This window comes from Peromyscus leucopus, chromosome 10 (genome assembly GCF_004664715.2).
Source record: "Peromyscus leucopus breed LL Stock chromosome 10, UCI_PerLeu_2.1, whole genome shotgun sequence".
In the NCBI taxonomy this organism is placed as follows: domain Eukaryota; kingdom Metazoa; phylum Chordata; class Mammalia; order Rodentia; family Cricetidae; genus Peromyscus; species Peromyscus leucopus.
Genome location: NC_051071.1, coordinates 73172870 through 73196210, shown reverse-complemented (window position 1 = coordinate 73196210; position 23341 = coordinate 73172870). Strand labels below are relative to the sequence as shown.

Here is a 23341-nt window from a genome sequence, read left to right as displayed (position 1 = left end):
TAAGCATCTAGTCACTTTTTGAACAGATAAATAAGCTATGAAATATGAGTGCAGATATGACATTTATAATATTATGAGTGCAGATGACATTTACAATATTAAGTACACCAGAAAATATGGGAGAGACCAAGACTTAAGTCACTTTGTAGAGGACAAATTTAATAAAAGAATATAAAACAGTGAGGCCTTTTATGTGATATAATAATGATTTGGCTATGTACATTAAATTTAATTCTGGATAAATGGTATTACACAGATTACAGTGTTATTCTGAGCTCATTCCAGGTGGCAACATGGTTACTTAAACATGACTTTCTTAGTTGTATACAAACATTCATTCTACTCCAACTTTCATGTGGCTACAAAATATCTGAATTATTGGGGATTCAAACTCAGAATGGGTTTCAGGACTCTAGACTGTTTAATAATTTAAGCTCTGACAATCCAATGTAAATCTCATTTTGTGGAGAAAAACAAAACTCAGCCTTTAAATGACTTACCTGAGGTATCAATGTAGCAAGTATCCATAAAATACTGTGTCTCTCAGAACTTTCATGAAATTACACTTTAATAAAACTAGTGCTAAAAAATAGTTTTCACCCTAAGAAATTTTATCTAAGTACACTTAATAATTTTAAAAAGTAAAAGCCTTTCTGCCTTAAACTTTATATCCGGTCTAAGTAGGCTGGACTATTCCAGGGTATCCTCATGAATTCCCATGCTAAACATAGTTCAAGTTTAATTGCAAGTTAGCTAGTCAGTAAGATAGCCAATGAGTCAAAATACAAACATCAAGACAAATTAACAAATAAAACTCATCTTGTAAAATTAAGAAATGTACCAATCTGCAAATATAAAAATCAATACAAGTAAAAACAATCTAACATATAATATGTTATAACATATAATTTTGTCTCTCATTCCCAAAAAATATTTCACAATTACATACTTTTGTATTACAGTATTTCGTTTGGCCTTTACAATTATGCACCCACGAATAAAAAAATAATAACTGTTTTTACCTGTATCAATTAAAAAATAATCAAATTCTCATAGTATTTTGTGTGTGTGTATGTGTGTGTGTGTACGTGTGTGTACACATGCATGTGCATATGAAGTCAGTTCTCTCCTTCCAAACTAAGTCCTCAGGTTTCATAGCATGTACCTTTACCTGCTGAGCCATCTCACCAAAATTTTAAAGTTTGTATTCCAACTTAAGTAAATCATTATTTTCTAAATAACTACATATTATGTAAACCAGGGAGGCAGTAGAAAAGAGTCAGTCACACACAATAGTCTCATTCCAATGCTCTGAAATCATGTATTTTTTAAATTTATTCAGTTTCTGTATGTATTGCATGAACATTTATTTTTGCAAAATGTTGTATATGAGACAAAACATACTTCACTTAACCAATTTCTTATTTAACAAAACATAAAAGCCTTTCAGCTTTTGCTATAGAAACTGATCATAAAATATGATTTGTGGGCTGGAGAGACAGCCCAGTGTAAAGAGACATTCAGAATTCAAGTTCCCAGCACCTACAGTGTGTGCGCACAGCTACCTGTAATTCAAGCTGCAGGGGAACTGAAGCTCTTCTAGACTGTGGGCACCTACAAAGAGGTGTGGTGGTGCTTATCTTTAATCCCAGCACTTGCAATGCAGAGGCAGGAAAATCTCTGTGAGTTTGAGGCCAGCCTGACTCTATATATTGAGTTCTAGGATAGGCAAGGCTATATAAAAAGACCCTATCTCAAAATAACAAAATTTGCCGGGCAGTGGTGGTTCACGCCTTTAATCCCAGCACTCGGGAGGCAGAAGCAGGCAGATCTCTGTGAGTTCGAGGCCAGGCTGGGCTACCAAGTGAGTTCCAGAAAAGGCACAAAGCTACACAGAGAAACCCTGTCTTGAAAAGCCAAAAAAAAAAACCCAAAATTCAATCAACAAGAAGAAAAAAATATTATTTTAAAACAAAAACTCAAATCTTCAAAGAATTTGCATCCTTTCTGGGTGTTCTATTCAAAAGCGACCTACAATATTCCCACTTGGCTTCCCTAAGTCCTGGCTGGGTCGCACCACTGTTCTTCACCTTTTGGCTCTTCTTTCACAGAACTATTAGATTCATTCCTACAACTTCATGGAGTAAAAACAGAAACAGCATTTTCTCTCCTCATTGGGTTTCTTGAGTCCTGACTTAATATGAAATTTACCCTGACTTTTAACTCAGTGATCCTCCTACCTCTGCTCACTCCGATATGTTGATGTTACAGACGTGTGTCATCATGCTCAGTTTCCTTATTTGTAACACTTCTAATTCCTTTAAATTCCAACACAGTCAATGTGTATAAAACAGAATTCATGGGGCAGGGAATTTAGCTCAGTGGTAGAGCGCTTGCCTAGCAAGCACAATTTCAGATATTTAATGTTGTATGTAACGATATGAACATGCCATGAAAAATCTACCTTAATCAAACTACTACAGAATTTTAACACTTCCCAACCAGTTGCCGTTCAAAACATGCCAACTTTCTCTATACTAGTGTGTGTAATTTACCTGCAAATCCAGTCAATTTTAAAGACGCCTCCAAGCATTTTAGCACTCATTCCTGCAGGAAGCACCCAGTGTATAGGAGATCCACCATGATGTGATTCTGAAGACAGTCTGGCAAAACCTAAGGAAACCATAGTATCACAAAATAATTTAAGCATTGCTGTAATTATTATTGTTATATGTCCAAAATAACAAAAATTTATGCTTACCTTGAAATTTTCCACTTTCTCTGACAGAAAATATTAAGATAACACTCCTTGCAGATCTGAATGCAAGATTTAATTTCTTCTCATTTACAGGTAATGTGGACCATACACCCTATAGAAATAATGCAAAGATTACTATTAATAATTACTATTTAATAAGATAATTATTAAAACTTGTACGAAATTAAATACAAGTTTTATGTGTAACCATTAACCCAAGTTAGAAACACTATTAATATTGACTAAAATATGGTTAGAAATGTGAACATTCTGATAATCGGTTGAAAATGTTATGCAATTTAAGAATTTGAAAATACAGTAACTGGTGTAAAACATAAATGTATTGTACTTCTTCAGTATCCTCCAACAACTGATAATCCTTTTGGTAAAATCTTGGGTGAACCTTTAGAGCTATGGCTCCCCCTTCTTTCTAAATCCAAGTGACATTAAATATATTAATGGCTGGATTTAGAAAGAAATATTAACAGAAACACATCTATTACAATATAAATAATACAATCCTCAACACTGTACTATGGTTTCTAGAATAAGAGAAAAGGCTAGGCGGTGGTGGCACACGCCTTTAATCCTGGTACTCGGGAGGCAGAAGCAGGAGGATCTCTGTGAGTTCGAGGCCAGCCTGGGCTACCAAATGAGTTCCAGGAAAGGCGCAAAGCTACACAGAGAAACCCTGTCTCGAAAAACCAAAAAAAAGAGAAAAGGGTAAATTCACATCTCTAACAGGTGCCCTTTCTCATCAAAAACCAGATCTAGAGTAGCAACTGTGAAATTCAAAGCATCTTATGCTACTACTGGAGTAGTTTTCATTGATCATCGCACTTTAACATTTCAGGATTGGTACTATTTCAATAGGGCTAATGCTAATACCTTAGCTTTGGCAAGAGACACATTCTCATGGTTGTTACTCTTTATGAGGAAAAATCTTGCATCCTGAAGGACATATTTGAGTTTACTGGTTTGATCTGAAAAAAAGAAATTCGGTTTCATTAACCATGGACATTATAACACATAGGTGTCCAACTATACTAACCAGCCCTCCAAACCCAGCTAAACTGTAAAAACTCTAGTCACCCAATCAGCCTAGAAAGCTCAGGCACAACAGAATAAAGTAAAGCTAAGGAGAAAGAACCAGCACTGTGCAGGGCAGCCTCACCCAGCGATGTTCCGGTATATCAGACCCATGCTTAAGTATGACCATGGTTTCAAGTTCTACAAACTTTTATCAGATTTATCTAAAGATTGATCATAGACTATTATGCTGTTAAACACATGTCCAAATGTGTGAATATACCAATAATTATGTCTAGAAACTAAGATATACCAAGATGTCTAAAATTATTGGAAAAAATAGGCAATAAAAAGCAGACCCCAAACACGGAATTTTCTCTTTAAGTTTATAATGCTTTCTCCTTAACATGATATATCGGAACATGACCACATTAAAACCAACTATTGATGGAGAACCAATAAGGTAAAATAATGACTTTATGGAGCATGCAATGAAAACAATTTCAAATTTAAATGATACCTTTTCGGACAGCACGAACGGAAGATGATAATTTCTCATGCTTCTTTTCTGAACCTGTATTTAGCCAAAGTACATTTGTTCAGATTGAGCTTTAATAGATGAAGACAAAATTTCTACAGTCTTGTCACATAAAATTCTCATTCAAGACAAATTAATTCTTCCTGGCGCACCCACACACAAAAAAAATATTTCTCAATGTGTACGAGTGTTTTGTTTTGGGGTTGTTCGAATTTTTTTTCTTTTTTTTTTTTTTTTTCTTTTTTGGTATATTTGAACAGTTTCCCACTCAGAAAACTAGTCACTGAATCATCATCTTCCAAGAGAAAAAAAAAAGTGAAAATTGAAAATTCCACTGAAGCAGTAACAGAACAGGATTAAAATAAGAAAAAGCTTGTTTCCTCTAGAATTATTACATTGAACATGCCAAAATTCAGTTACTAATGGACATCAACAGTTCACACTAAAACTACAACCTCCACACTTTCTACAGCAGGTTACAATCAGTCATCTATGATCCTAAAATTAAATGGGATTACCTGCATATGACTCTGATGCAGAACTGCCACTTCTATCAAAAACAATAGGTGATATGCCTCGAGCTCTCTTCCTTTCCTTCTTTTTCTCATCTAAAAAAAAAAAAAAAATCCAGACAAGTTTTTAAAGTATCACAGTACAAAAGAAGCTCTAATAGGCACTTCAAATGAGAACTTGTCCTGGATCTAGTATTGTTATCCAGATCTTAAACATTAATCATGGTTCTTCATCTTCTCATTGCTTAACTTCTTCACTGTCTCATTTCAAACAATACTGCTAAAAAAAAGTATATTTGACCCTGTCACACATCTCAAACAATAAAAACACATGAATATAAAAGAAGTCAAGTACTTACTTAATTGCTTTATGAAAAAAGTTTTCCACAAGAGAGGGAAATTTGTAAAGCAAATACAATTTTCTTCAATAAAATTTAGTGTGTATTTTGTATGTACCATGGAGTGCTGTATTGAGTCCTGTTGCTTGTTTGCACTATACTACCATCTTCCTCAGAAGTCTATTGTGATGTATGCAAATATCAGAACACAAAGCATTCCGACTAGAAAATACACATATGGACATAACTAAAAACTGATTCCCCACTACATCGAGCTTAATTCGGAAATTTATATATATATATATATATATATATATATGGAGAAACAGAATTAAGCTCTCGTGCCTCTTGTCATTGTAAGCATACAATGATTAATCCCTTTAACTGGAAGATAAGGAATATAAGGATAAAATATCTTAAAAAACACAAACAAAAACCAACAACAATGGAAATCGGAAAAAGAATGTAGTGGTCAGACATACAATACCCTACTATATAATACTATATAATGTCAGTTACCTACTTAAACAAACACACACCCCCGAACCAAGCCATGCTGAGATTCCAGTTCTTCAGTAGTAAGACATAACTTGAAAGGCAGGCCTTTAAGCTAAAAAATACAATACTTGTGCTCCGTTCTTCCTGAGTAAATGAAAGATATTTTACAGATGTGTTGTTTTTGAAAGCACTAGTACTCATCAGGATGCATCCTAACAAGTGTGCAGATTGCCCGTGGTACTTTCAACGTATAAAGCAAGGACATTCCTGGCAGTTCTTGAGCAATGACACCAAGAACTCGAAAACGAGGCCATCATTCCAGAACTGGTGAATGTTTTGGTGGGTTTTCTTTAAAAATGATTACTGTTACATTTTTTTTTTCAAAGCTTGATATGCTTAAATTTTCTTCCCTGAACATTTCAAAAGTAAAAACTTTACAAATTCTTTAGCCCAAAAGAGTAAGACATCTCTTGTAGCTAAAATCCCTCACAGAGATAATATATGGAAAAGAAAAATAGATCTTGTCCAACTGAATTTATAGCATAACAAACCTGGCATTAGTATATGAAACAGCAAAGGAATTTTCAGCATACTATATAAATAACTTTCACTATTTTTAAGTACATGGACATTATAAAGAAAAAAAAAAGCTTTTAAATCGACCAGTGAGTTATTTTATACATTACTAAAAATTCCGAGAAAAGGTAAACTGGAGAAACTAAAATGGAATCTAGAAAACTAGTGATACTGAACTTAAATGTGGTCCCTAATATTCAAAAACTGGCATATCCAAATCAGAAAGTTCCATACTAACACCACTTTTTTTCTTTTGAGTAATGTGCGTGTATGTATGTGTCCATATATAATTATATATATAATTTATAACATATAAATTACCTATGTATAGTGTCTTAAGTAGATGTCACATAAGGAATTTTCAGTTCTAGGTATCTCTTTTATAACAATCTATTAATAAAAATTATGGATTTGTTGTAAAATGATAATTTAATTTGGAATATATTCTCCATTAAAAAATATGAAGTACTTTACCACACTAACAGATTCATGTAAGAACTTTATTAAAAATGAAAAACATTTCAGGTCCTAATCATTTCAGTAAACCCCATATTTGATTCAATACCCAAAACATACAATTCCTGTAACAAAATTTCCTCTGTCTCCAGAATTGAAGATTTTTCGCATTAGCAACTTATTTTGGTTTTGCTTTTGAGACAGTCTTAAACATAGACCAGGCTGGCCTCAAACCCACAATATTCCTGCCTTACCTTCCCAAGTGCCTAAGATAACAGGCTTATAGTACTACACTCACCTTGCCAATTGACTTATACTCCCTATCCATTATAGAGAATGAAAAAAATACAGTCCATTAGTTTGTAAAAATGAATGATGGAACAAACTGTAACTTTTTACATCAAATCCAACTATCATCTATTCGTTTAAATACTTCTTTAAAAGACTCCTCTCAAAAACATGTCTAAACCAGGTAAGGTCTGTGTAGAAAGAACTATATAATAAGAAAAGTACACCGGGCGGTGGTGGCGCACGCCTTTAATCCCGGCACTCGGGAGGCAGAGGCAGGCAGATCTCTGTGAATTCGAGGCCAAACAGGGCTGCAGAGCAAGTTCCAGGACAGGCTCCAAAGCTACATAGAGAAACCCTGTCTCGAAAAACCAAAAAAAAAAAAAAAAGTGCTTAAATCCTCACTACCTCTCCTCCTCAAGTGAACACAAGGTTAAAGCACTCCAGTTGCCAATCACTACAAAGCAGGTGGTCAATTACTGTCATTTATACTAACTACATCATTATTATTTACTTACAATGACCTACTAATGGTAAAATTCTGTAATACAGACTATTATTTCAATTAGGTAGCACATCTAATCAGATAGCAGCATCCTACAAGAAATGCCCATGATACTATAAACACCTCTTTTTACTGTTACCTCTGAATCTTCCTTCAGAAGGGCACCTTGGCCTTGTGAGTGGACTTATGTTTTATTTCAGATTAACCAACCAAGTAAGCATAAAGGAAAGGTAGTATTAAAGAGATAACCTAATGTCTTTTACATAATTTTTCTACAAAATATTTATATTCTTTTTCACACCTCAGCCCTCTACAGGATATCTCAGTCAGTTATTTTTGCTCTATTGCAACATGATAGAAACGTAGGGGCATTCTACCATGAAAATGTCCTAGTAACTAGTGGAAAGATTCCATGTGAATTTATACCAGATGCATATATATCTGAACAAGCTGCTGTCAATGATGTAAATATTAAGAACCTATAAATCAAAGCCTGAAATATACTTTCATATAAAGAAACATGGACTCACACAAATTCATACTAAATTCACAGCCAGGAAACATCTTAATAATTTGTAAATTTTACTCAAAATTATTAAAACGTATTACTTGACATTCAGGGAAAGGTAACTAAATATAAAAGATGACAAAAGAACCCCCAAGTCCCGCCAAAGGGGAGGACGAACCGTCTGGTATTTAAAACAAACAAACAAAAAAAACCCACAAAACAAACAAACAGTACCTGATCCATCTGTTCCTGAACCAGATCGGACAGACCCATCTGTGAAGGAAACAGACTCAGAACCAGAATCACTGGCCTCACTCCGGGTGTCATAGTCATTTCCCTCTTCCTTCTGATCTCTCTCGTCCTGTTCATATTCTTCCTCTTCTTCCTCCTCTTCCTCTTCTTCCTCTTCATCCTCCTCTTCCTCCTCCTCTGCATCTTCATCCACTTCCTCATCATCTTCTGCATCTTCATCTACTTCTTCATCTTCCTCTACATCTTCTTCCACTCCTTCCTCCTCATTCTCAGTATTGTTGCCCTGTTCATCAGAAGAACCACTGCTCCCCGTCTCATGGTCAGAGCCATATTCTTCAGAGTTTACTTCTTCCTTTGAGGATTGGCTGGATCTGCTTGCACGTCTATCAACTTCAAGCCCAATTCTCTGATGTTTAAAGAAAAAGGGAATCAGCAGTCATTAACAGACAAGGTCAAGATGAATAAAGTTCTAAAGCCTCAAAAAACCTGCTTTATTATCTGCAATAACATTTACTACCTCAGAACCATCTGGTGTAGGAGACTTGGCCCTTCTTTCAGAATCCCTTTTCCGTAAACAAGCTTTTTCTGGTTGAGTCTTGTAAGGTTCTCTAGAAGAACTACTTGAGAGACGAATTTTTCGATCAGCATCTAGACGCTTGTTCCTTTCAGATCTTTGATATTCCTCATTTTTATATTCTGTAACCAACTTTCCTTTTGTACTAACTATTCTTTTATTATTGCTAACAGATGAGCTCAGTGGCTTGGAAATCAACTGCCGTGAATGGATGGAAGGCTTCTGTCGCTTGCTGTCAGTAGATTCCATTCGTTCACTTTTTCTTTTTGATCCTTTAAAATACAATTTAAAAAGGTAAAAGTATTAGTACTACACATCATTAATTTCACCAGATTTACAAATAATATATATCCATCAGGTATAGGAAAAACAATATAAAAATAAATAGAAAATCTCATTTCTTTACAATATTTCCTAAAATATTTTAACTCTAGAAGAAATTTAAACAAAACAGTTTTCCAACTGCTGAACTAAAAGCCCATTATTTGAAAGATCTATACGTTATTTTTATTACTTTATGTGTTTGCCTGCATGTATGTATGTGGCCCAGAATCAGAAGCAGGTGCTGGATCCATGTAATTGTGAACTGCCATGAGAGTGCTGGGAACTGAACCCTGGTCCTCTGCACAAACAAGTACTCTTAAATGCCAAACCATCTTTCGAGCCTCTTGTTTTGTTTGTTTGTTTTGGTTTTTCGAGACAGGGTTTCTCTGTGTAGTTTTGAGCCTTTCCTGGATCTCACACTGTAGGCCAGGCTGGCCTCCAACTCAGAGATTCACCTGCCTCTGCCTCCCGAGTGCTGGGATTAAAGGAGTGTGCCACCACTGACTGGCCAGCCTCTTGTTTTTAAAAAGTATTTATATTCATACTGATTAGGGTTGTCTGTTATGCAAAGTTTATTATGGGCTTTTGGTACTAAATGCCAAGGTACAAGTACAAAAGCAGAGATTTTTCTTAAGAAATTGAATCTCCTGCTGGGCAGTAGTGCCACACACGTTTAATGCCTTTAATCCCATCACTTGGGAGGCAGAGGTAGGCAGATCTCTGTGAGTTCAAGGCTAGCCTGGTCTACAGAGCGAGTTCCAGGACAGGCTCCAAAACTACAACTACACCAAGGAAATGGGGGGGGGGATTGAATCTCCTTTATTTAAACTGTGATTCCCCTGCCCTGGAGACAGGGTTTCTCTATGTAGCTTTGGAGCCTGTCCCAGATCTCGCTCTGTAGTCCAGGCTGGCCTACAACAGAGATCCACCTGGCTTTGCCGCCCGAGTGCTGGGATTAAAGGTGTGCGCCACCACCGCCTGGTTAAACTGTGAATTTTAACAAAAATAATACAACTCTTACCTTTTTTCTCATTTTTATCCTGTTCACTCTCTGGATTATACAGTTCATCATCCTGTTCTGGTACTTCAGTCAAAATATCATCTAAAACATTAAGCTCCCCATCTGCAAACACATTTAAAAATTGGGGGGAAAAAATCAGTATTATTAATCAGTATTATTAATCATTTATTTTTTGTACTTACTAACAATCATTTATTTTCAGTAATTAAGAGTGTCCATAACCCTCAAGGTTTTAGTTAAGGATTGAGCTCATTAAAGAATCCACATATAGTTTTCAACTAGCAAACCAGAAGTATATCATATAAGGTATGAAAAGATGGTAGACACCACAGCTGAATCACCAAGAGGACACAGATTATCATCACAAAAACTCTAAATATGGCTCACTTAGATCAGAGTAGTAGTTTTGTGATATATGTATCCAAAAGTACAAAATCTGAATGTCTATCTCTCTCTCACACACACACACACAAACTCTTACTTCATGATACAGGAAACAAGACAGACAAAGATAGCCATATCCAAGGTTAACTGGGGAAATAGGTGAAATCCACATGAGACTAAGTCTTAATTTTGTAATTTTTTTTTGTAATATGCTTAAGGAAATTAAGTACTTAGGGGCAAAGATGTATCACACCCACAGCAAATAAATAGTTGAGAGAAAAAAATACAGGCCTGCAAGCATATACCCACATATTCCTTGAAGACAGATCAACTTGAAAGGAGATTGAATGCCAGAGAGAAAATGAGAACACAAACATAAATGTGACAAATGGTAGTATGTACAGAATGCAGTTGGGAGTATACAAAAAGTCTTTGTACTACTTCTATAACCACTTTATTTATCTGAAATTATCATTAAAATAGTTTTAAGAATAAAAACTACTGAGACTAAGCAGAGGGTTCTCAAACTCCAGATCAGACTGGGCTACACAGCAAAATAAATGCTGTGCTACAAAACTCTGCATCCTGCTAATAATGAAAGAGATTCACTTGTTCAGAAAGGCAACTCTATCTAGCTCATGGCAAATAATAAATCTTCCAGTATAAAAATGTTTGCTGCTCCTCGCGTGGGCAGTGCTGACCCTGTTGGCAGAGGGGTGGGTGAATTGGTCCGAGTGTGAGGGTGGGATAGCTGGCCACACACCCCTCATCTGCCAGATGGTGGTAAAAGAAAAGTGAAAGATGACCACCCCCTTTACCAGCTGCAGCCCTTGGGAGAGAATCCTGCACCTCACCTGGACAGAGAGCTGGCCCAGATGGTGTAGCTGTGGAAGAGCAGACCCTGAGGGCATGAAAACAGAACTGACCCTGTCCCTTGCTCATGACTGCAAGGGATGAACTAGCCTAGGGAAACACTGGAGAGCTCACCCTGGTAGTGAGGATGGGGGAAAGCTGAGGGGCTGAACAACCCTGCAACTACCCAGGCCCAGAACCAGGATTATGTGTGGCATTCACCCCCATCTATGATCTGCTGGAGCACATGAAGGGCAGATCCAGGGCTGCAGGATCTCCAGGACACACAGGGCAACATCAGGCTATCCAAGAGGAGTCCCATTGAGGGCCCAGCATTGACAGTGCAGCAGAAAGCAGAGGCCTCAGCCCAGATCACGACTCTGCAATGAACACTTGCACGTAAAGACATGGATAAAAGGGTTTACTGCCACTTACTGTGTCACACCACTTGCATGATGGGATTTTTCCCCCTCTTTTTTCCCCCCTCAATTTTACTTTATTGTGTGTGTGGGAGGGGTTGCAAGGGCAGATACAAAGGGAAGGGAAATGAATGGGATCAAGATTCATGATGTGAAAGACACAAAGAATAAAAAGAAAGTTAAAAACTAACTTTGAAAATTTACAATGGTAAGGGATTATAGTCATAAAACCTGATGAAATCATTACAGTAAACAACAAAGCCCACTGGAAGCACAATGAGGTTAATAATTAGAGGAAAAGAATCAGGAGTGAAGATACCTGTAACAGTTACCACAAGCAAGAAAAAGTGAAGCAAAGTTACACAGAAAACAAAACTGCTTCTTTCCATTTATGAAAAATTAGAAAAGTCAATCTGTTATTGGAATGATGACTGACTTCTCTGGGTACTATGAATATTTATCTGTACTTCACCACTTTTCTAAAATGAAGAAAATCAAAGTATATTGGATAAAAGGAACATATACTCTAGATGTGTTTTCACATAAAGATCCTTCAAAGATCGGAATGACAGTACCATCATTAGACTCTAAATTAACTTTTAAAAAATATATAAATGGATTAAGGGCTGGAGACATAATTCAGTGTTAAGAGCATGTGCTGTTCTTGCTGAGGACCTGGGTTTGGTTTCCAGAACCCACAAGGTGGCTCACAATCATCCTTAGCTCCAGTTCCAGGGGATCCAACACCATCTTCTGCTTTGTGAGCATCATGCACACGAGGTGCACAGACATAAAAACACTCATACATATAAATTTAAAAACCTAAACCAAGCTTGTTCAAAATCATCCAAATTTGGAAGACGTTTAATAATTACCTACTTAAAGTTCTTTTATTAGTTTAAAATGGCATCAACTAGTTTTTTTTTTTGTTTTTTTTTTTTTTTTTTGTTTTTCGAGACAGGGTTTCTCTGTGTTGCTTTGCGCCTTTCCTGGAACTCACTTGGTAGCCCAGGCTGGCCTCAAACTCACAGAGATCCGCCTGGCTCTGCCTCCCGAGTGCTGGGATTAAAGGCGTGCGCCACCACCGCCCGGCTCATCAACTAGTTTTTAAAGGATGAAATACATTCATAGAAAATAGTGAAAAACTATAAGTAGATCAGTGAAAATAGGCAAATCTTTTCATGAAATAACTAATTTTAATGTGAAATAACCAAAAAAAAAAAACCCCAGCATTACACCTCATGTGCTAAATTTAATATAAAAACAAAAAATACACAAATTAATTTAAAATTTACACCTATATCATAATTCCTTATAAAAAGCAATTTTACAGTGTAAAGTTTTTAACAATTTCAAATTCTGGTACTGACTGCTATTTCAGAAAATGTCTACAAACTTTTCCATACTATCCAATGCCTACTTAACAAAACATCTTAGTGCTAACATGTTAGCACTTTCACTTATATGACCATATGAAATAAAGAAGGCATAAAGAATTAGAAGCTGAGGGCTAGAGAGGTGCCTAAGTGGCTAGAAGCACTCGTTCTTGCAGAGGACCAGAATTTGGTTCCCAGAACCTACAGGGCAGCTTACAACCATCCTTGACTCCAGTCCCAGGTATCTGATGCCCTCTTCTGACCTCCACAGGCACTGTGTTGGGCAGGCACACAGCACACAGATTTCCACACAGGTAAAAATACTACTACACATAAAATAATCTTTAAAAACAAAACAAAACAAAACACAGAAATCAGTGGATTAACGGCAGTGGTGGCCTTGCCTTTAATCTCAGCACTCGGGAGGCAGAAGCAGGTAGATCTATCTCTGTGAATTCAAGGCCAGCCTGGTTTACAGAGCAAGTTTCCAAGGCTACCCATAGAAACCCTATCTCAAAAAAAGAAAAGCTGACCAAAAGTGCTTATATAGTGGATATATGTCTGGAGTTCAAGCTTTCAAAATCTACAATTAGATGGAGAACAGGACACAATACGAATGTAAAATATTTTAAAAGTAGTATGAATTTCAAATTAATGTGCCCAAAGCCTTGGCTCATATATCCAGCAACATTTAAAATTCACTTAATACAGAAAACTAATATTTCTCGATGAGTATAGTTTTATTAGTACTAAGTCTGTAACAAATAAGCTAAGTATACAGTCTTATCAAAGTTGGCAGATATGTAACCAAGAATTGTTGTGGCTCACAAAGCCTATCTAACCCTTAATAAAATGTTTTACTATTCCCTGGTATAAATAACCACATTTTATCTTCCCTATCACTGAAACCACTGATATAGTAATTGAAATGATGTACAGGAAACTAGGAGATGAAGAAATTCAGATTAGATAATTCTATAACTATGAACCAGAAAATCAAGTCTTTCTTAGCTCTAATTTTTTCACTTCTAACCAGACATTATTAACAAACACACAATACAAAAAAAAATTTAAAACATAATGTGGTATATAAGAGGGGGCTATGGGGAGCAATGAGGTAGAGAAGATACAAGGGGAGAAGAATCTAATAAAACATACCATGTTTGAAAATGTCATGTTATTTAATATTTTGCATACCAATCAAAAAGAAACACAAATAATCATTGGGGAAAGGAAACTTAAACTCCTAATGAGTGGTTCAACCTATAAAACCTTTCCTTACCACAGTGAGATCTTAAACCTTGCCCATCTCAACCCTTTTTTTTCTTTCTTTCTTTTTTTCCCCCTCGAGACAGAGTTTCTCTGTGTAGCCTTGGCTATCCTAGAACTCATATGTAGACCAGGCTGTCCTCAAATTTGCAGATTCATCTGCCTCTGCCTCTTGAGTGCTGGGATTAAAGGTGTGCACCACCACTGCCCAGCCCACCTCAATCCTTTAATAGTGTAACATTTCGGGCTCTTAACATATTTATAATCTGGTTCAGAGCATAGAATCTATTCAATAAGTACATACATGTCCCAATTATCTGAAGATATTACCCTGAGACATGATGTTGTAAGGTAGTAACAATCATTTTTTTCATTATTGCTCATGTTTCTGGGTCATCAACTGGGGTCTCTCAGAAGTTTGGAGTCTGATGCTAGCTGAGGCTAAGGATCTTAAGAATGGCTCAAATACTTTTGGCTAAAGAACAAGCTGAAAAAACCCAAAGTAACTAGGGCTTCTTGGTCTTTTTCTATAGTCACTCTCCTTTATGGCAGCTCCAGTGTGGGTTAGAGCTCTCAGTGTTATATCCCAACACAGAAAAGTAGGCAAACCCCAGCAATACCATCAATATTTTATTTTGAGACAACTGATAAAAGCCCACCCAGGTTCGGGGAGAGGAAGCACACTTCTTCACTGCTGGCAGAAATATATGAGGGCAAGAGGTTTTTAAAACTAGTAAATAACCTTAATAGTAGATATTATAAAATAATGTAAGCTGATTCCTCTGGTGAGTTCCTTCTTGGTTATAAAAAGTATACTTTGTATACATTTCATTTTTCAACTTAAAATGAATTAGTTATAAAGAAAGGAAACATTAAAAATGTCATGCTATTGCCCTTAAAGACAATAATCATCTCTGTCATTTGGGGGTAAGAAAATAACTCTCTCCAATGAAATTAAAAAATATCTAGGGCTGGAGAGATGGCTCAGAGGTTAAGAGCACTGGCTGATCTTCCTGAGGTTCTGAGTTCAATTCCCAGCACGCACATGGTATTTCACAACCGTCAATAATGAGATCTGGTGTCCTCTTCTGGAGTGCAGGCAGAACAGTGTATATATAATAAATCTTTAAAAAATATATTAATTTTTGGACAACTTTCTTTAAATAAACTTTCCATCACTTTGTCCTGATGTTTTTAACATTATACCACAGTACTTTGAACTGTGGGTTTCAACCTGTTAACAATGTGAGGTGGTGGGATCTGACACCAGTAAAAAGAAATGCATAACAACCAAAAATTAACTCAGAATCAAAATGAATTTGAACCATTTATTACAGCACTTACTATATTACACCAAGAATTTACTGTACCTTGGTTCTGAACATACAACACGCATACTCTGCACTGTATGTACCATCCCACAACACAAATGAACTGAGGTCTTTTAGTCTACACTCAAAAATTTATGGTCATGTAGAAATATAATGGTTTTCTTGTAGAAAATGAAGATGTTTTCCTATAGTCACTTCTCAACATGTGAATATCCAATGTACCTTTAGATTGTATTAGAATATCTGACTTTTACAACTGCTGTTTGACTTGATGATTTGCATATACAATTGTTAAGTGAAGCTTGGCTTGGGATCAGCAAAGGATTTCCAACAATGTCTGAAACCACTCTAAACATACTTCTGAGGTACAGATTTATGCAAAATGGCATTAAGTATTCAACCACCTCTAGTATCACTCACTCAAGGTTTAATTCTTTATGTAAAACTAAAGAGATCATAGCTTTTCTCATTAGTATGCAAATTTATTTTTGTCTTTAAAAGTGAAATTACATTATGATTATTATCCATAAATGTTTGACATATATTTATTTTGTATGTTTATATATCCAGGGCCACACAAGAATTCTTTCATCAAGGGGTCACTAGTGATAAAAGTTTAAGAAGCCCTTTCTTACATACATATATGCATATATCATGTGTATAGTTACTTCATAGTAAGACCACAGCAACAGCCTCACCTAAGAACAGTTAACAGTAAAACAAACAGGTTGGTGAATACCAGCTTAAAAATTCTATGGCCATATAATTCATGTACTGAAGAATCCTAATTTCTGTGGGATTAAAACAGCTTCCCTTGGATGTCTACATAGAAAACTAGACCTAAAATCATTTTAAAGCATCTGTTTCAAAATTAAACTATCACAAAATGTTATTTAAAAAGGTGAGCAGTGCAATTAAAATTAGCTCAACAAAATAATGATTTCATTCAATAGTATTTCTACTTAGAACTAAGGTTCAAACCCACTCAAAGGCAAAGGGTCAACAGAAGAGTTACTGAATGCTTTGTTTTAAAAAGGGCCAAATATTTAACATAAAAACCCACTTTAAAAAAAAGGACTATTCATCATTGGGGGCCCATATTCTCACCTGAAAACAACCAGCTGGAGCAGTCTTGGCAATCTTCTGTTGAAACAGAGAAGTAACATGTCAAGGCTTTGCAAGAGGTGCTCTGGGTTTATGGTAATGAAACTATTAACTAATACTGTCTAAACACAGGCCATACTGGTATCTCTAAAGACAATACTGTTGCTTCTTATGTTAGCAGTACTTTATCTGCCTTATCCTAGTATGAATATATGCTCGCAACTTAGTAATACTGCAGCAAGGGAACTTCAACTAAAGATTCATTCAGTTCAACTGGCATTGAGGCAGAAGTGAATCCAAGTTCTGTCTGGGTTTATACAGTTGTGTATCAACAAGACTACATTCTGAGAGATGTGCAGCAATCCCTAGAAGGTTTTTGTAATCTTGTAAATAACTTGCCCTCAATGACTAAGTACACTGTTAAGCAATATAATCCCGTGGGATCACACCATGCAAGCAATTCATTGACTCCAATATTGATGGAGGGTATATGACTATACATTGTAAAAGTATGGGACCAAGGACAATTCTAAGTAATCCCAATGGACTGACTGCTAACAAAAAACCCAAGTATTGTTATCATATTCTGCAAGTTTTCAACCACATTTGCAAACCCAAATTTTACTTAGGACAGCCTTACTTTTAAATGTTGCCTCAATTTAAAAAAAGGAAAAGAAACACAACACTTTAAAAAACAAGTTAATGACTTCTCTATAGAAAATCTGCAAATGTTTTCTATTTACATTACCTTTCATATATGAAAATCAGTTAGCCAAACCACTAGCAAATTGAGTTTCAGGTAAAAGTATGGATTTCTAGGTGTAGGAGGCAAAACAAAGTAAAAAACAAAACAAAACAAAAAAACCAGGAATCACTGTTCTTAGAGCCTTATTTTCATCTTTAATTCTGCTTCTTGTGGGGTTTTAGATAGAAATAGGAGCAGGATTTTCAAAGTAGCCTAGCCTTAGTTATGTTTTGTAAGAAGAATTCTGAAACAAAATCCAAAGAATTTAAGTGACTTAACTAAAATCTCAACTCTACATAAAAAGGTCATAAACCTTAACTTCAGAGAGATTGGGGTAACACAATTTGACCACATTAGACTGTTGGTCAAAAAACACAAAATACTATTTATTTCAGCGTTCATCACCAGATCAAGAGTTAAAAAAAAAAAAAAAAAAAAAAACCGAGATGTTAAATACACATTTTCAAACCCAGGTAAGGAAGTTCATTCATTTTTCTTCAACTCACTTTAACACAGTTTCAGTGAGGTAAATGTCCTGCAATCTCACTTTTTGTTATCATGCAAAGTACATTTACATCAGGATAATCCCTCAAATATATTTTAGTCATTAAAAACCACCATCCCTCTAAATACATCTAAGTGTTTTGCCTACATTTATGTATGTGCACCATGAAGCCTGGTGGTAAAGGTCAAACTTCAGATCCTGGAACTGGATGGAATTAAGGACAGTTGTAAGCTGGTATGTGGGTTCTTGGAAACTCAAACTAGAGTCCTTCCAAGAGCTACCAAGTATACTTAGCTGCTGAGCCATTCTTCCAGCCTGCAAACTACCATTCTTCTAAGTAATGTACAGAGACTTGGAGAACCCTTCCAATCATATTTTCCACCCTCCATATCATCATTTGACACCTAGAGATAGTATCTTAATTTCCCACTTACTTCTACTACAGGTAAACCAAAACAAGACCCAAAATGGGGAAGGGGTATGTGTACCAAACTCAAACTGTTTTACAGAGCCCTTCTTCAGGTAACTAGTTCACAATACTGATGACCACAACATGTATACAAGAGTATGTATGTGTATCTATGTCCACAGTGGCCTGTATATGTTTATGTGTATAACTAAAACTCAGCTCTGAACTTTATACTGCTCATGCTCAGTTATTCATGAAGTTCAACCATGTAAAATATAATTTACATGTAAAATATAATTTAAGACATAGGACAGTTACTTTAAGAGACACTTATAAACAAGACAAGCATACCCCTTGCCCCCTTGAAGCCTAGATCTAGAAATGTAGAAAGTTACTTGCAAAAGTGAAAATTCATATACAGTTTGGGTTAACTGTTCTTTTTTTTTTTTTTTTTTTGGTTTTTCCGAGACAGGGTTTCTCTGTGTAGCTTTGTGCCTTTCCTGGGACTCACTTGGTAGCCCAGGCTGGCCTCGAACTCACAGAGATCCGCCTGGCTCTGCCTCCCGAGTGCTGGGATTAAAGGCGTGCGCCACCGCCCGGCTTTTCTTTTTTTTGGGGGTGGGGGGGTTAACTGTTCTTTGTAGACTATACTGTAGGAACTCAAATAAAATTCATGCAAAATGTTACTTTAACAGAAAAGATGTGCATTTCTTCATCCTACAGAAAAATGAAGAGCTGGGGATGTGATTTAGTAGTAGAGTATTTATCTGACACACACAGGGGCACTTTGTTTCTCAACATCATCAAAAAAAACAAAAACCGACAAACAAACAAACAAAAAACCCACAAAATGGTCAACTCTGATGTTTCAACTTTACTGTGTGGACAAGTCGTCAACCTGGTAATTTGTCCAAGTATAGAGGACTCATTGATGAATTATAGGAACTAATGTGTTTATTACAAAGCCCAATAAATTAAGAATTCCTAAGACTCTCTTTAAAATTCATTCTGTGACTAAGACACAGGCGTTGTTGCAATTTTCTGCCAACTGAGACTTTCTAATTAAGAACTTCTAAAATGAGCCGGGCGGTGGTGGCGCACGCCTTTAATCCCAGCACTCGGGAGGCAGAGCCAGGCGGATCTCTGTGAGTTCGAGGCCAGCCTGGGCTACCAAGTGAGTCCCAGGAAAGGCGCAAAGCTACACAGAGAAACCCTGTCTCAAAAAACAAACAAAAAAACAAAAAAACAAACAAACAAAAAAAACTTCTAAAATGTAGAATTTATTAAAAGCTTAACTTTTGACATGACTAAGGTTCTTATTTCTTATTAAATATATAACATGGTATTTAACATTCTCCACTTTCCTTGTTAAAAGGTTACTTATTGAAGATTCTCGTTTTGCCTCTAATTGGCCGGTGTCTGACAGTGGTCAAACGACACTTCCGGCAGACTCCCAGCTGTTTGTACAGAATAGATAATCTGGATTGTAACTGTAAAAAGACTCACTGGAGCCAGGAAATTTAAATAAATCAGTTAGAAAAATTAAGTTTTAAAAAACCATTTCCAGTAATTCTAAGTACTGGTGACAAGTGATACCACTACTTCTCAACAATAAAGTGTTTGGACCTTATCTTCACTATTAAGTCCATTTCTAAAGCTAAATGATCATTACTTTTCTTCATTTTGCATTACTGTATATTACTCCTTTCTAAGTTATGTTCACTTTAAGAGACAATACATGGACAATGGAGGAGGATTTTTTTGCTTTTGTGTTTGGTTCACATTGCCTAACATAACAGGGCAGCCATGGAAGTCATATACTTCGAAGTCATAAATCTTACCCTGACAACCAAGGTTTGAATGAATCTTTAACTGTTGATAAAATGACCTTAAGATCTTTTTAAAACTGAATTTACTATAATAAAAAACTGGCTTCCTTTATTCACTAACAGAATTCTTTGTTCAGATTCCTTCAAGATGTCTCAGGAGCAATTCTGAGATGTTAGTTGAAGGATAGAAAATAAAAATGCAAATAGAAGAAGAATTACTTAAGCCTTTAATCCCAGCACTCAGGGATCAGAGGCAGGTAGATCTCTGAGTTCAAGGCCAGTCTGGTCTACAGAGTCAGTTCCAGAACAACCAGCGGCTACAAAGAAACCCTGTCTCAAAAACAAAACAAGCACTGCTTATGACAAAGGCATTATCATAAATATATTCTCACTCGTTCCACTTCCAAAGCCCATCTTTATCCTAAAGCAATTTATTGAAGCATACCCTACTGACGTAGATCAAACTGAACAAATCTCCATCTCAAATTAATGAGCCACACAGAGACTTGAGAAATACAAGGCAGCAATTGTGGTATATTTTCATTATACTATCACAAGACTGCCACGGTAGCCCAAGAGCTGAGAAATATCTCAAGGCAAAATCCAATCTAGACCACTCTCCAGCAAAGTACTGATCTGGAGCCTACACTGCTATCTGTGGTCTCAGGAAAGTCATTCTTTCAGAAGAAATGACATTTTATCAACTTAAGTTCTTCCATTTTACCAAGCCTCTTATAACCTACACCTAGGTATTCCTGGTTGTACGTCTTAAGAGTTATACACTGTACTTCTGGATTTGGGCTATATGGGGGAAGGGGGCGTGTAACTGTTTCCTAGCATCTTCCTTTCTAAAGTGAGTGCCTGAGGAATAACGTATTTGCTTTATCTAGGAGAGAGCGGTTAGAAGTTACTTCCAGCTATTTCTCGCAATTAATGGCCCACCCGTTATCATTTTTTAAAGGAGCCTCCTCACTAGCCTATCAACGCTCACTATGACATTATTTTCGAAAAAGTCAACCAGAGAGAGAGAGAGAGTTCAGAAAATACGCATTACAGCCGCATAATCCTACCAGGAAACAAGCCCGGGGGTGGGGTGGGGGAGGCAACTCCGAGCAGGCCCTCTCCCGCAACCGCTCCCGGGACGACACCAGGGTGAAGTCCGGAGTGAAGTCGGGGCCGAAGCCAAGCCAGCCCTGGCCAAGGTGTTCGGCCCCATGGAGACGAGGACGCCAGGCCAGGCCAGGCCTCCCAGGGAGCTGGTCCCTGCGCGACCGACCGCCCGCCGGCCCGCCCGCCGCGAGGCCCTCCCGTCCAGCCCCGCCCGCAGGCCGCGGCTCCTCGGTCCCCTCGCCCGCCGCCCACCACGGGGGTTCCCGTCCTCCGCTCTCACCTTTCTCCTCCCGGCTGTCGGCCGCCATGGCTGCCCTCCGGCTTCCGCCGCCGCCGCCGCCGCCACTGCCGGGACGCGAGTCGCGCGGGCGCCGCAGCCGCGGCCGCAGGCGCACGGGTCCGTCCGTCAGTCCGTCCGTCCGTCCGTCCGTCGGGCCCGCGCGCTCCGACCTGACCTGCGCACCCCTCGGCTCCGGCGCGCACCCTGCCACCCGTCCCCTCTTCTCCTTTCCCGCCTTTCCCTCCGGCCTCCGGGCGGCCCCGGGTTTCAGGCTTCCTGTTGGGACGCGGCCACCACAGGGACAAGGGGGAGGAGGGGGAAGAGACACAGATGGCGACGGCGGGCGGCGCTAAAATGGAGCCTGCTTCCTGCCTGAAACAATCCCGCTCCCGAAATGCCTTGCGCTGTTTACGCTCCGTGCCTCTGGCCGAACGTCACAGGGGGAGGACGGAAGAAGCGGGGCGTGGGGAGGCGTGGGGAAGCGTGGGGGCGTGGCCTCGGCACGTCGCCCCGCCCCGCGCAGCCTGGACGTCCAGGGAACCTCCCTCCTTCCAAGGGCAGAGGAGCACGTGATCTCTGGACTCTGCGGCTCTGCTCCCTATGCTTCCTACATCCCCGGGGGGTGCAGATTTCCCACCTGAAAAGCTTGGTAGGCCTTGAATGGTTAATGGGAGACAGCATCTGAGGCTGTTACGTAATGTCCTTTTATTTATTGAGTAACGTGTAACTGTTTCTCCTTACATATTGTTTGTTCTAGGCCTAGATATTAAGAATATCTTTAGGATCTGTTCTCTGCCTCCCAGGAAGTCTTGACTTCCTTGTGTGTGTTTCCTGGGGGCTTTCAAAGAAGTCTTCCATGAGGTCAGAGTGTGTGCTTCTCTCTAAAGTTTGTCGTCTACCACCTCTCACTTGGCTTAACCCTGGCCAGTTTCACTGGTCCTCAACACACCTATCAAAGGCGTGGATTTGTTGAAAAAAGTTACAGTTAGATTGTATTGCCCTAAGATTATGTTTGAGTCTTAAGAAAATATCAGTATTTAAAGGAAAGGCAAATGTATAGTAGCCTAGAACATTTAGTCATACCGGAAAGCTAAGGATCAGGAGTTAAAGTGGCTCGTTTGTCAACCTGGGATGTTTTGAGCAGCTGTAAAGATAAAGTTGCATTGGATGAAAGTTAAAAAAGACGCTTCAAGCCATGAAATCATTGTAGTTCAAGCAGTTCATTAAAACCCTTTGGATGGGGGTAGAAAACCAGCCAGTCATCGTTACCAGTTTTTGTTTTCTTTCTTGAGAAAGGCACTTTCTCAAAAAGTCTATACTTGACTGTCCCAAATCCCATGACTCTCCTGCCTGTACCTCACAAGTGCTAGCATATGCTAGCATGCTGTGGTTCATAACATTTATCCTGACTTTCCAATTCAAATTGTACCTCAGAGACCAAATGAGTAGTTGGTAAAGCAAATGTCCCGTTGTCAAAGAACCAGACAAGTAAGACATCACCGTTTTATAATCATTAATGAAATAAACATAATGTAGCTAGCTACATGTAAT

The 23341-nt window shown here is 37.8% G+C and overlaps 1 protein-coding gene across 7 annotated transcripts in view; it reads right to left on the bottom strand.

Annotated features, from left to right (window-relative positions):
- Positions 1 to 22199, bottom strand: part of Ythdc1 (YTH domain containing 1) — a 32634-nt gene extending 10435 nt beyond the window's left edge. For 2 of the 7 annotated variants that reach the window (XM_028891675.2, XM_028891751.2), the window contains exons 1-10: positions 21791 to 22199; positions 16916 to 16951; positions 10178 to 10279; positions 8776 to 9104; positions 8241 to 8664; positions 4844 to 4933; positions 4308 to 4361; positions 3647 to 3741; positions 2762 to 2870; positions 2556 to 2673 (exon numbers count right to left, since the gene is read on the bottom strand). In XM_028891675.2, the coding sequence (XP_028747508.1) occupies positions 2556 to 2673; positions 2762 to 2870; positions 3647 to 3741; positions 4308 to 4361; positions 4844 to 4933; positions 8241 to 8664; positions 8776 to 9104; positions 10178 to 10279; positions 16916 to 16951; positions 21791 to 21818 (1385 nt within the window). In that variant the 5' untranslated portion in view covers positions 21819 to 22199. The remainder of the gene's footprint in view (positions 1 to 2555; positions 2674 to 2761; positions 2871 to 3646; positions 3742 to 4307; positions 4362 to 4843; positions 4934 to 8240; positions 8665 to 8775; positions 9105 to 10177; positions 10280 to 16915; positions 16952 to 21790) is intronic. The other 5 variants (XM_028891906.2, XM_028892052.2, XM_028891826.2 and 2 more) reach the window with 3 other exon arrangements.
- Between the last annotated feature and the right edge of the window lie 1142 nt (positions 22200 to 23341).